Source organism: Anomaloglossus baeobatrachus, chromosome 10, assembly GCF_048569485.1.
Source record: "Anomaloglossus baeobatrachus isolate aAnoBae1 chromosome 10, aAnoBae1.hap1, whole genome shotgun sequence".
NCBI lineage: Eukaryota > Metazoa > Chordata > Amphibia > Anura > Aromobatidae > Anomaloglossus > Anomaloglossus baeobatrachus.
Genome location: NC_134362.1, coordinates 191,539,054 through 191,552,502, shown reverse-complemented (window position 1 = coordinate 191,552,502; position 13,449 = coordinate 191,539,054). Strand labels below are relative to the sequence as shown.

The following is a 13,449-nucleotide window of genomic DNA, read 5'->3' as shown; positions in this document are numbered from 1 at the left end:
TCAGGATCAGTAATGTAATGTATGTACACAGTGACTGCACCAGCAGAATAGTGAGTGCAGCTCTGGAGTATAATACAGGATGTAACTCAGGATCAGTACAGGATCAGTAATGTAATATATGTACACAGTGACTGCACCAGCAGAATAGTGAGTGCAGCTCTGGAGTATAATACAGGAGATAACTCAGGATCAGTACAGGATCAGTAATGTAATGTATGTACACAGTGACTGCACCAGCAGAATAGTGAGTGCAGCACTGGAGGATAATACAGGAGGCAACTCGGGATCAGTACAAGATCAGTAATGTAATGCATGTACAGTGACTGCACCAGCAGAATAGTGAGTGCAGCTCTGGAGTATAATACAGGATGTGACTCAGGATCAGTAATGTAATGTATGTACAAAGTGACTGCACCAGCAGAATAGCGAGTGCAATTCTGGAGTATAATGTAACTCAGGATCAGTAATGTAATGTATTTACACAGTGACTGCACCAGCAGAATAGTGAGTGCAGCTCTGGAGTATAATACAGGAGGCAACTCAGGATCAGTACAAGATCAGTAATGTAATGCATGTACACAGTGTCTGCACCAGCAGAATAGTGAGTGCAGCTCTGGAGTATAATACAGGATGTAACTCAGGATCAGTACAGGATCAGTAATGTAATATATGTACACAGTGACTGCACCAGCAGAATAGTGAGTGCAGCTCTGGAGTATAATACAGGAGATAACTCAGGATCAGTACAGGATCAGTAATGTAATGTATGTACACAGTGACTGCACCAGCAGAATAGTGAGTGCAGCTCTGGAGTATAATACAGGATGTAACTCAGGATCAGTACAGGATCAGTAATGTAATATATGTACACAGTGACTGCACCAGCAGAATAGTGAGTGCAGCTCTGGAGTATAATACAGGAGATAACTCAGGATCAGTACAGGATCAGTAATGTAATGTATGTACACAGTGACTGCACCAGCAGAATAGTGAGTGCAGCACTGGAGGATAATACAGGAGGCAACTCGGGATCAGTACAAGATCAGTAATGTAATGCATGTACAGTGACTGCACCAGCAGAATAGTGAGTGCAGCTCTGGAGTATAATACAGGATGTGACTCAGGATCAGTAATGTAATGTATGTACAAAGTGACTGCACCAGCAGAATAGCGAGTGCAATTCTGGAGTATAATGTAACTCAGGATCAGTAATGTAATGTATTTACACAGTGACTGCACCAGCAGAATAGTGAGTGCAGCTCTGGAGTATAATACAGGAGGCAACTCAGGATCAGTACAAGATCAGTAATGTAATGCATGTACACAGTGTCTGCACCAGCAGAATAGTGAGTGCAGCTCTGGAGTATAATACAGGATGTTACTCAGGATCAGTAATGTAATGTATGTACAAAGTGACTGCACCAGCAGAATAGTGAGTGCAGCTCTGGAGTATAATACACAAAGTAATACAGGATCTGTAATGTAATGTATGTACACAGTGACTGCACCAGCAGAATAGTGAGTGCAGCTCTGGAGTATAATACAGGAGGTAACTCAGGATCAGTACAGTATAAGTAATGTAATGTATGTACACAGTGACTGCACCAGCAGAATAGTGAGTGCAGCTCTGGAGTATAATACAGGAGATAACTCAGGATCAGTACAGGATCAGTAATGTAATGTATGTACACAGTGACTGCACCAGCAGAATAGTGAGTGCAGCACTGGAGGATAATACAGGAGGCAACTCGGGATCAGTACAAAATCAGTAATGTAATGCATGTACAGTGACTGCACCAGCAGAATAGTGAGTGCAGCTCTGGAGTATAATACAGGATGTGACTCAGGATCAGTAATGTAATGTATGTACAAAGTGACTGCACCAGCAGAATAGTGAGTGCAATTCTGGACTATAATGTAACTCAGGATCAGTAATGTAATGTATGTACACAGTGACTGCACCAGCAGAATAGCGAGTGCAATTCTGGACTATAATGTAACTCAGGATCAGTAATGTAATGTATTTACACAGTGACTGCACCAGCAGAATAGTGAGTGCAGCTCTGGAGTATAATACAGGAGGTAACTCAGGATCAGTAATGTAATGTATGTACACAGTGACTGCACCAGCAGAATAGTGAGTGCAGCTCTGGAGTATAATACAGGAGGTAACTCAGGATCAGTAATGTAATGTATGTACACAGTGACTGCACCAGCAGAATAGTGAGTGCAGCTCTGGAGCATAATATTAGATGTAATAAGTGTATATAACTCTATAGAGACAATACAATATGACTTTTATTGCACTCTTCTGTGTTCACTATTGCCCTCCAGTGGCAACAACTAAAAACTACAGAAGGTATTTTTCCCTCTTCTTATCTCCATAGCAACCCCGCCCCACGATTTTCTTCCGGCTCCTTTTGATGACGACATTGAGAAGTCCCGTGGGCCGCGGTTGCTAGGCGGGACGTTCTGCACACGCAATTTTTAGACGTCGGTTGCTAAGGAATCGTCACGGTGACGCGACGGCTGCTGTGCCCGGGAAAGGCCGCAAGGAGGCGCCGGGGCCGGATAAGAGATTGTCCGGGGAACCCAGAGGAGAGGCCGGGAGCAGGAAAGGGAAGAGCGGGATGTAAGTGCGCGGTGTGTACGGACTGGAGCGCGCCCCCACCATGAGAAGATGTGCCGGTGAGCCGCCATAGCCCGGGCCCTGTGCGGTGAGCGCCCCGGCAGCCTCCGCACCGCCGGCCTCAGACATGTTACCGGGAGTTATCTCCGGGCCTGGGGGAGGGGGATCCTCTGCTGGGGGCACTACAAGTACCAGGATGACATATTTTGTCTGGGGCAAATGCCAAAAAATCTGTGCGATCTGTCTGCGACCTGCAAAATCGTAACAGCGAGTCTCCTGCGACTGATACTGAGGTGGTGATACCACTGGAAATCCAGCAGGGGGGGCTATTCCTGACAGGGGGCTGCGTCGCGATATATCGTGAGTTACCTCGTGACTGTCACTAGGTGCAATGTCACCGAGCGGCATTATGGCCGTTATGGTGTACGACAGGCGAAACGGAGGCACCGGTCAGTCAGTAGGGGTCACGTAGACCTAGAGGGTCCTGTAGAACTAGGTGGTCTGATAGGTAGACCTAGGGAGTTTCATAGGTAGGGTAAACGTAGGGGACCCGATAGGTAGAGGTAGGGGGTCCCATAGACCTAGGAGGTCCCATAGACCTAAGGTATCCAGTAGGTAGACCTGGGGGGCCTGTTAGGTAGAGGTAGGGGGTCCTATAGACCTGAGGGGCCCAGTAGATAGACCTAGAGGGTCCATAGAGCTAGGTGGCTTGTAGACCTAGGGGGTCCCATATATCTAAGGCATCCAGTAGGTAGAGGTAGGGGGTCTCATAGACCTGAGGGGCCCAGTAGATAGACCTAGGATAGGAGTCCCATAGACCTAAGGGGCCCTGTAGGTAGACCTAGGGGATCTTGAAGATCAAGGGGGTCCTTTAGGTAGAAATAGGGGGTCCCACAGACCTAGGAGTCCTGTAGATAGAACTAGGGGGTCCTGTAGGTGGAACTAGGGGATCCAATAGGTTGACATATGGGGTCCTGTAGACCTAAAGGTCCTGTAAACCTACCTAGGGAACCACATAGACCTAGGCGTCCAGTAGGTAGAGCTAGGAGGTTCGATAGGTAGACCTAGAGGGTCCCATAGATGTAGGTGGTCCTGTAGGCATATGGGGTCCTACACTGCTGATCCACACCTCCCAGAGATCGAGTGTTGAGTCCGATCACTTCATTTCGGGTGATATTTATGGTGAGAATTTTTTTAAAAAGTTGCAAATTAGATTTTTATTGCACAATGCAACTATCCGCACAAGGTCGATCTGAGCGGCAGCATTATTGCTTCCCATAGAAGTCTATGGAGGTATTTCACAGCCGTTGACTTGTGTGCAAGCCAGTGATGTTGCTCCCTATGTGCTCTGTGATTAGGTAGCATTCGGGGACCTAAGGTATCGATGTGGTCTCCGCATGCAGAGTGATCCCTGGTGTATACGGATGTGGGCGGTTATGTGACGATCGCTCCTTGTTTATGGCGTCTGTCGCTAGTTGATCTAACAGTAACTTGATGATTAGTAAATCCTTCATCTTCTGTTGGAGGGATCACTCCCTACTGGCTGGGGAGAGGCCTCATTCAGACGTTTTCTTCACAGGTAGGATATTCCCTTTCTAGTCTATGGGGCTTCCGTCTTGATTTGAGTCTCGGATCAAATTCATCCATTCAAATCAATGGATCCCTAAAACAGATAGCACCCGAACGCCATCCATGTGTCCTCCGAGCACTGGAGAAAATGGGGGGGAATTGTTCTGCGAATGAATGAAATCAGATCCAGGAGGCTGATGAAAAATGGACCTTACATAGAGAAGCTTTATGATTTGCACTGTTCGTTTTTAATATATATGTGATCGTCTTTTCAATATGCTTTAGATTGGTGGGATCACGAGACCCCCACCATCCGCTCAGCAGACAGCGTGCGCACAAGTGGTGTGAAGATCCATAGAAAGTCTATAAAGGTGTAGACCAATCCGTGTGCACACTCGTCTGTACAGTCTTTAGGGCTCTCGGATTGTATTATCGTATACCGTATATATTTTATATATTTGTACCGTATAGTATAGCATATTATATATAGTGTGTATGTGTATGTATATGTATGTGCATGTATATGTATGTGTATGTATATATATGTGTATGTATATATGTGTGTGTATATATATATGTGTGTGTGTGTGTATATATATATACCGTATATATATATATATATATATATATATATATATATATATATATATATATACAATCTCATTGGCAATGTGTAAAAACAGGCATTCTATAGAATGCCTAGGCAATGTATACAATGCCGGAAATGGGTCGTCAAAGCATGAAATACATCAGATGTTCATACATTTCCTATTGATTCTATAGAATACCTAAATGACAAACAGGCGGAGTGTAGAATACTACAGGGGTGGTCCGTCCAAAAGTAGGTGGACAGAGCAGGCAGCAGCAGATCTGTGACACTGGATCAGTTGCCCTTAGCATTAAAATGTCATTCTAGCCTCCTGTGCTGCAACAAATAGTCAGGAATTACACTTCTGATTCCTTTTTTTTTTCTTTTTCCCCAGCAAAGAGATCCTGTTGTTCATTTTGCATTTCTTCTCTCATGTTTTTGACTGTTTGTTACTAAAGACTAAAAGTCAGGAATGACACTTCTGTTTCATGTTTTTCCCAGTAAAGATTTCCTATTGTTCATTTAGGATTTCTTCTTTCATTAGTTTTTTGACTGTTTGTTACTATAAAGACTTTTCCAATCTGGGCATTATATCAGACTTTGCCCTGAGCTGTTCTTGTTATTCTTTATAATACCTAGACATTTTATGTAAGGCCTAGGGAAAGTATAGAACAACGCAGATATTTCATACCTTGTCTGAAAAAGACAGGGATTGTATACATTGCCTAGGTATTCTATCGAATGCCGGGTTTTCATACCACATTGCCTGTGTGTATATATATGTGTGTGTATATGTATGTGTGTATAGGTGTGTGTGTGTATATATGTACAGTGCCTACAAGTAGTATTCAACCCCCTGCAGATTTAGCAGGTTTAAACATTCGGAAGTAACTTGGCATTGTGACATTTGGACTGTAGATCAGCCTGGAAGTGTGAAATGCAGCAAAAAAGAATGTTATTTCTTTTTTTATTTATTTTTTTTTAAATTGTGAAAAGTTTATTCAGAGGGTCATTTATTATTCAACCCCTCAAACCACCAGAATTCTGTTTGGTTCCCCTAAAGTATTAAGAAGTATTTCAGGCACAAAGAACAATGAGCTTCACATGTTTGGATTAATTATCTCTTTTTTCCAGCCTTTTCTGACTAATTAAGACCCTCCCCAAACTTGTGAACAGCACTCATACTTGGTCAACATGGGAAAGCCAAAGGAGCATTCCAAGGCCATCAGAGACAAGGTGTTGCAGTGGCCTAGTCAGTCTCCTGACCTTAACCCAATTGAAAACTTGTGTAAGGAGCTCAAGATTAAAGTCCACATGAGACACCCAAAGAACCTAGATAACTTGGAGAAGATCTGCATGGAGGAGTGGGCCAAGATAACTCCAGAGACCTGTGCCGGCCTGATCAGGTCTTATAAAAGACGATTATTAGCTGTAATTGCAAACAAGGGTTATTCCACAAAATATTAAACCTAGGGGTTGAATAATAATTGACCCACACTTTTATGTTGAAAATTTATTAAAATTTAACTGAGCAACATAACTTGTTGGTTTGTAAGATTTATGCATCTGTTAATAAATCCTGCTCTTGTTTGAAGTTTGGAGGCTCTAACTTATTTGCATCTTATCAAACCTGCTAAATCTGCAGGGGGTTGATACTACTTGTAGGCACTGTATGTGTGTGTGTGTGCGTGTGTGTATAATATATATATATATATATATATATATATATATATATTTTATATTTATTTGTTATATTTATTTTTTATGATCGGAACACGGTTTCCTAGAGATTTCATCCTTGATCAGTGAGGTGCGGATGGCGTCATGTTTTTTAGAAATGGGACCTTGGACCCCTTGTGTCCTGGAATGTTTGGTCAGCTGCAGTCTTTGCTCCCCCTCTTTGGCTGTGAACTTTGGGTAAGACACAGGCTTCGTCATACACTTTTATGTTTGGCAGACTTGACATTGCTGTGAGCGAAAAGGGGAAGAGGGAGAACTGTGCAGGGATCGTAATGATGTGATCAGAACTGGAGGCCAGATCTCGGCCATTGCCTGGTCTGATCTTTGCTCTTTATTAGACATACGTGATTTTTTTTAATATTATGACCTCATTGTGGGTGTTGGGGTTTGATGCAGTGCTGTACACACTTAGACCCCAGAGACTATATTCCTGTAGGGGAAGGAGAGCGCTTGTTATAGGGTCCCCTTTACTTCTTAGGGTATGTGCGCACGTTGCTTTTTACCTGCTTTTTACTTGCTTTTTTGCTGCTTTTTCTTCTGCGCTGTTTAATGCCAAAATGGATGTGTTCTTCTATTCAAGCAAAGTCTATGGGAATTTGGGTTTCTTGTTCACACTATGTTGTTCAAAACGCTGCCTTTTTGTGGCAGAAATTTGGTCAAAAACTCAGCTTTGCAGTGCAAAACCCAAATGGCAAAAACAATTGACATGTTGCTTCTTTGAAAAGCTGAGTTTTTGACCAAAGTTCTGCCACAAAAAGGCAGCGTTTTGAACAACATAGTGTGAACAAGAAACCCAAATTCCCATAGACTTTGCTTGAATAGAAGAACACATCCATTTTGGCATTAAACAGCGCAGAAGAAAAAGCAGCAAAAAAGCAGGTAAAAAGCAACGTGCGCACATACCCTTAGTTTGGAGGTTCTTAGTCTTTTGGACATTGTAGGAGAGCATTTTGGTGATTGTATGTCTGTGTAAAGGGGCAGGTTCTAGGGTGGGACCCCAATCACACAGCCCGGTGTTCAGAGTATATAGAGGATGTTATATATTAAGGCCACCTCAATCCTAGAACCGACCTGCACCTATGGAAATACAGATATAGCTACGTTCAGTATAGGTTACACAATGCAGGTGTGAATGAGGCCCAGGACACTAGTGACGCCGGTTTCTTTCGAGGAGGCTGGGAAGGAGCCGGTGTCTTGTAGGAGGCTTCTATCCCTGCACCACGGCCGCTGCGGTCATCATGTACATGTGGATCTCTAATGATAAAGTATCTGCACGGGAAAAATGAGTTTGTCATCGGGTGGGAGTCATCGGGTGGGAGTCATCGTGCTGCCGTCTGCCGGGATTGGGTTACGGGATAAATATGAATCAGTCATATCCAGGGGTCGTGTCATTACTTTCTGCTGCTCGGCTGTTTCTGGGAAGTCTGGTAATGCCGGCGACGACCTAATGGTCTTGATGTCGATGGTGTCATGTTCTTCTTTCTTTTTATGATATATTTAGCCAAGAACTTCACTTACAGGAAGTCTCTAATAAACCCAAGTAGTATTGGGACCATTTCTCCATTGACACAGACCTCATAATGCCAGAAAGGTGACCATACAACCATCAATGTCCTTCTCATCACTGTCACTTACCTGCCTCACACAACCCAGACAAGTATTCTTCCTGACCCCCATTTGATACGCTCAGTTTGGCAGAGCATGCATTCCCAATAGGAATATGATGCTGCCGGACGCCACTGGTGACTGCTTATCTCCCTTGTTGAGCATGTTAAACTCCGTCACACCTGGTCATTGGAGCAGAGTCAGGACCCCTCCATGCACATGGGGTGATTGATGGCTGGGTTCTCTTTTGTGCAGGCGCTGGAAAGATACCGGACCTTCTGATGTTTCTTCAGTTACTGTTCAGCGCCTGCACAGAGGAGGATGCATGGCTGCCTCCTATGGACGTGCAGACTGTGGATCTAAACAGCACAGGGGTTACTGCGGAGATCCTGGAGTAAACTAAGAGCAGCTTTTAGGGTCTTATAGAAAAGCATATATTAAGTGGCCGACCCACTTAAGAAAGTTTTTGGCCATCTCTAGTTCCACATAGTTTGGCTACCATCTGGCACATACCGCAGGGGTTGTTGTTTTCATGTCCCAGTGCCTAGCATCAGTGTAATGGCACCATCATCCCTTTGCGTGACCTACCGTATTTTTCCATTATAAGATGCACTTATTTAATTAAAATTTGGGGGAAAGTGAGGGGTGCGTCTTATAATCTGAATGTAGCTTACCAGGGGTGGTGGAGAGGGGTTGCAGGAGGCTGGGGGAATGCTGTGACGGCTGGGAGGCTGGTACTGGGGCTGTGGCGGCTGTGACGGCTGGGGCTGTGACGGCTGGGGCTGTGGCGGCTGGGGCTGTGGCGGCTGGGGCTGTGGCGGCTGGGGCTGTGGCGGCTGGGGCTGTGGCGGCTGGGGCTGTGGCGGCTGGGGCTGTGGCGGCTGGGGCTGTGGCGGCTGGGGCTGTGGCGGCTGGGGCTGTGACGGCTGGGGCTGTGACGGCTGGGGCTGTGACGGCTGGGGCTGTGACGGCTGGGGCTGTGACGGCTGGGGCTGTGACGGCTGGGGCTGTGACGGCTGGGGCTGTGACGGCTGGGGCTGTGACTTGGAAGGCTGCGGCGGCTGGGGCTTGGGCTGCGGCGGCTGGGGCTTGGGCTGCGGCGGCTGGGGCTTGGGCTGCGGCGGCGGGGGCTTGGGCTGCGGCGGCTGGGGCTTGGGCTGCGGCGGCTGGGGCTTGGGCTGCGGCGGCTGGGGCTTGGGCTGCGGCGGCTGGGGCTTGGGCTGCGGCGGCTGGGGCTTGGGCTGCGGCGGCTGGGGCTTGGGCTGCGGCGGCTGGGGCTTGGGCTGAGGCGGCTGGGGCTTGGGCTGAGGCGGCTGGGGCTTGGGCTGAGGCGGCTGGGGCTTGGGCTGAGGCGGCTGGGGCTTGGGCTGAGGCGGCTGGGGCTGGGCTGTGGCGTGGGCTGTGAGGACTTCAAATAATGGCGCCCAGAGTCGGCGTGTGCACAGATGTAGCTCTCGGGTCAAGATCTCATCTGCGCATGCATCACCTCCGGCCCATTGAACTCCCAGTAGCAGACTTAAGAAAAATGGCGCCCGGAGGTGGCGCTTGCGCAGATGAGATCTCGCCTTGCCATTGAGCCAAGAGCTCAATCTGTGTACGCGCTGACTCCAGGCGCCATTTCTTTGAAGCCCTCACCAGCCGCAGCCCGAGTTCCAGTACAGCCAACAGTTTCTGGGACACCCACCGCCCCTGCCTCCTGTGACCCCGCTCCACCACCACTAGATTATAAGACGGACCCTCCTTTTTTTTTTTTTTTTTTTTCCTTCACTCTGTTTTGCTTTGAATTTGGGGTGTGTCTTATAAACCGAAAAAATACAGTACGTGCCTGAGACTAATGTGTTCCTCTCTTTTCTCCCACAGCTCTTAGACCAAGAAGATGCCAACAAAATCCAAGTGGTGTCATCACCAACCATTGCTGCCAGACACCCATGAAGCTGGCCGAAAGTCATAGAGGCCCCATCAAAAGCAGGAAGCAACATGAAGCCCGCACACGAGCGGAGCCAGGAATGTCTTCCACCAAAGAAACGGGATCTGGCTCAGAGCACCATAAATATAGAGGAGCAGCCACCTAAGGTGGATAACGTCTCCACTAATGAAAGATCCGCTAACGAGACCTCAAACTGGCCCCGAGGAGTATTGGTGGCTGCAGGACAAGGACACGGGGTGAGGTATGAAGTGGCCGGAGAAGGGGCGGAGGCAGTCACCGTGGATCAGTATGGAAATCTGTACAAACTTGCTGTGCCCCCCACCTTCTCCCCGCCAGGCCTCCACCCCGTGGTCAACATGGGCTCCATCCCTCCTTCCTTTAATGTAGCATCACCATTGATCCAGCACCCAGGAATTACGTATCCACCCATCCATTATGCTCCCATCTCTCACACGTCGGTGCAGTTTTTGGGGTCACCTTATGCTGTTCCCTATGCTGTCCCTCCAGGCTTCCTGCAACGCGCGGTGATATCTCCACCCTCCACATTGGCTACTTCTCACATACCCCATTACGTGCCATATAACTCTGTCATATCCGAGGGGGTGACTCCACCTCCGCAGCCGCCATCTCCCCAAACTTTTAGTAAAGTGACCACAACACAATCTCCCTCTGTTCTCATGGGCGTTGTACCGGTGGATGTCACCAAGGGACGAGTTCCCGTATTTTATCAGCACCCTTCCCAAATGCCGGCTGGGTATCCTGTACATGAAATGCTTCTAGCATGTCCTCCCAATCCAGCCTCCCCCAGCGATAAAGAAACTATGATGGCTTCCACCAACGGGTCCCAGAGAGGATCCGATTGTACCTCCACCAGGCGGGGGAGCCAAGTGGCCGTGGATCAGTATGGTCACAATTCGGAGGAAGAGATGGCGAGAGGACAAAATGACAATCTATTGGACTATGATACTTACTCAGGCCATGCCCCGCAGAGGACGGAGGTCGCTCTTATGACCCATAGGAGCACTCCGGACACAGACCTAGAAGTTCAGAGGGTTGTCGGAGGAATGGTTTCTCAAGAGTATTGCCCGCCGTCTGTCCAGAGAAAAGAGCGGATGAGTCCATTAAATCTATCCAACGACATTAAGCACGATTCCAAGAGAGGAACCAGCAATCTTACGAGTCCGCCCCGAGGCGATCTCCGGGGTGTGTACGGTGCACAGCACCCCATTAAATACACCGAGAAAAATGCACTTATTTCGAATGGCGAGACGACGCAAGGAACGCACGTTTCTGCTGAGAGATTGTCTTCTGCGTCTCCGCATGCCACCAAAACCCAAGAAGTGCACAGTCGAGGCAGGGACTCTCCACCCGCGAGCGCACCGCAGCCTCCTCATGCCACTACGTTACCATCACACTTCATGAAAGGGGCCATCATCCAGCTGGCCACCGGCGAACTGAAAAGGGTGGAGGACCTGCAAACCCAGGACTTCGTGCGAAGCGCAGAAGTCAGCGGTGGCCTTAAAATTGATTCCAGCACGGTGGTGGACATCCAGGAGAGTCAGTGGCCGGGGTTTGTGACCCTTCATTTCGTAGTGGGGGAACAGCAAAGTAAAGTGTGTCTGGACGTCCCCCCCGAGCACCCGTTTTTTGTGTATGGACAAGGCTGGTCTTCGTGCAGCCCGTCACAGACTGCGCAGCTCTTTGCACTTCCTTGCCACCGGCTTCAAGTGGGCGACGTGTGTATATCCATAAGCTTGCAGAGTATATCCAAGAACGGTGCGTCGCCCGCCGGCGGCGCTCATCAGGCTCTGCCGCATCCTATCGAGAAAGCAGTGTTACAATCTAGGGAGGTGCCCGAAAGAGAGAGCGAGAAGCAAAACCCGCTCCAAAAAGATGGCCTGGCCCAGACCTCGTGTCCTCTTCCCACAGCTTTGCCAAGCTGGTCCAACCCAGGAGTCCAAAGATATAGCGGACAGAGTTCAGAAGCCCGACCCTCGCCCTCGCGTCACTCCTTCATTCCACAGGAGGTGAAGCTGTCCATCGAGGGCCGGTCGAACGCAGGGAAGTAGTATCCAAGTCTCTGCAAACCTTAATTTGCACAGTTAGAAAACAGGGATAATCATCGACGCCGGGTCCCTGCTGCCGGAGGAATCTGGCCCGGGAGGGTAACGTCTGCCGCACAGACAGAAAACGGGAGATGGTATATTTTCTAGGTGACCCTATTTGATACAGTGTAATCACAAAAGTGAGTACACCCCTCCACTATTTGTAAATATTTCATTATCTTTTCTGAGGATACAATGTGCAGTGTCATAAGTATAAATTTGATGTCCTCCAAATAATTTGGCACACAAAAGTGAGTACACCCCTAAGTGAAAATGGCCAAAGTGTGACTATTTTGTGCAGCCGCCATTATTTTCAAGCACTGGACTGGCTTAATTCTCTTGGGCCTGGAGGTCCTCTTCCATCCTCCATGAGGACATCACGGAACGTTAAGCACAATTTGACCATTTTTCGCTAAGGGGTGTACTCCCTTTTTTGTTGACATTAATGGCTGTGTGTTGGGTTATATAGAGGGCACCAAATATACACTGTTGTACAAGCTGCACACTGACACTGTACATTGTATCACAGGGTCAGATCTGCAGTGTTGTCCCATGAAAAGATAAAATATTTACAAAAGAGGTGTGGGGTGTACTTATTTTTGTGTGAATTTCCATAGGTTGCCACTACTTTTACATTGATGAGCTATTGTAGGATAGGTCCTCAATGTCTGATCCGCTGGGGTCTGACACCCCGCATCCCCGCCGATCAGATATCATCTGTCCCGGTGGCGGCAGCCGGAAAGGCTCTGTTCTGAAGCTGCTCCGTCTTCTGATAGCACACCCACCAATCAGCTGTTATCGGTCCCGGTGGGTGGCAGCAGCAGGCAGCCAGAAATGGCTCTGTTCCGGTGCTGCCCCGTCTTCTGATAACAGGTAATTGGTGGGTGTGCTATCAGAAGATGGGGCAGCACCGGAACAGAGCATTTCTGGCTGCCTGCTGCCACTACCGGGACCAATAGCACAACCGCCAATCAGCTGTTATCGGTCCCAGTGGCGGCAGCAGGCAGGCAGAAATGCTCTGTTCCGGTGCTGCCCTGTCTTCTGATAGCTGATTGGCGGGTGTGCTATCAGAAAACAGGGCAGCACCGGAATGGAGCATTTCTGGCTGCCGCCGCCGGGACAGATGGCACACCTGCCAATTAGCTGTTATCAGTCGCGGCAGCAGGCAGCCAGAAATGTTCTGTTCCTGTGCTGCCCTGTCTTCTGCTGGCACACCTGCCAATCAGCTGTTATCTGAAAACGGGGCAGCACCGGAATGGAGCATTTCTGGCTGCCACTACCGGGA

General features: G+C 48.1%; 1 protein-coding gene across 2 annotated transcripts; it reads left to right on the top strand.

Moving 5' to 3' along the window:
- Positions 1 to 2,499: 2,499 nt before the first annotated feature.
- Positions 2,500 to 13,095, top strand: ATXN1L (ataxin 1 like). Of its 2 annotated transcripts, none has more exons than XM_075326039.1 (2): positions 2,500 to 2,632; positions 9,993 to 13,095. In XM_075326039.1, the coding sequence occupies exon 2, from the start codon at positions 10,110 to 10,112 to the stop codon at positions 12,126 to 12,128; it is 2,019 nt and encodes a 672-aa protein (XP_075182154.1). In that variant the 5' UTR covers positions 2,500 to 2,632; positions 9,993 to 10,109; the 3' UTR covers positions 12,129 to 13,095. The 2 variants fall into 2 exon arrangements, with proteins under 2 accessions (XP_075182154.1, XP_075182153.1); XM_075326038.1 differs by having other exon boundaries at positions 2,500 to 2,688.
- The last annotated feature ends 354 nt before the right edge of the window (positions 13,096 to 13,449 follow it).

What these genes read in the sequence shown, in the direction of transcription:
- ATXN1L (XM_075326039.1), top strand. Translation starts at nt 10,110, where the DNA reads ATGAAGCCCGCACACGAGCGGAGCCAGGAATGTCTTCCACCAAAGAAA.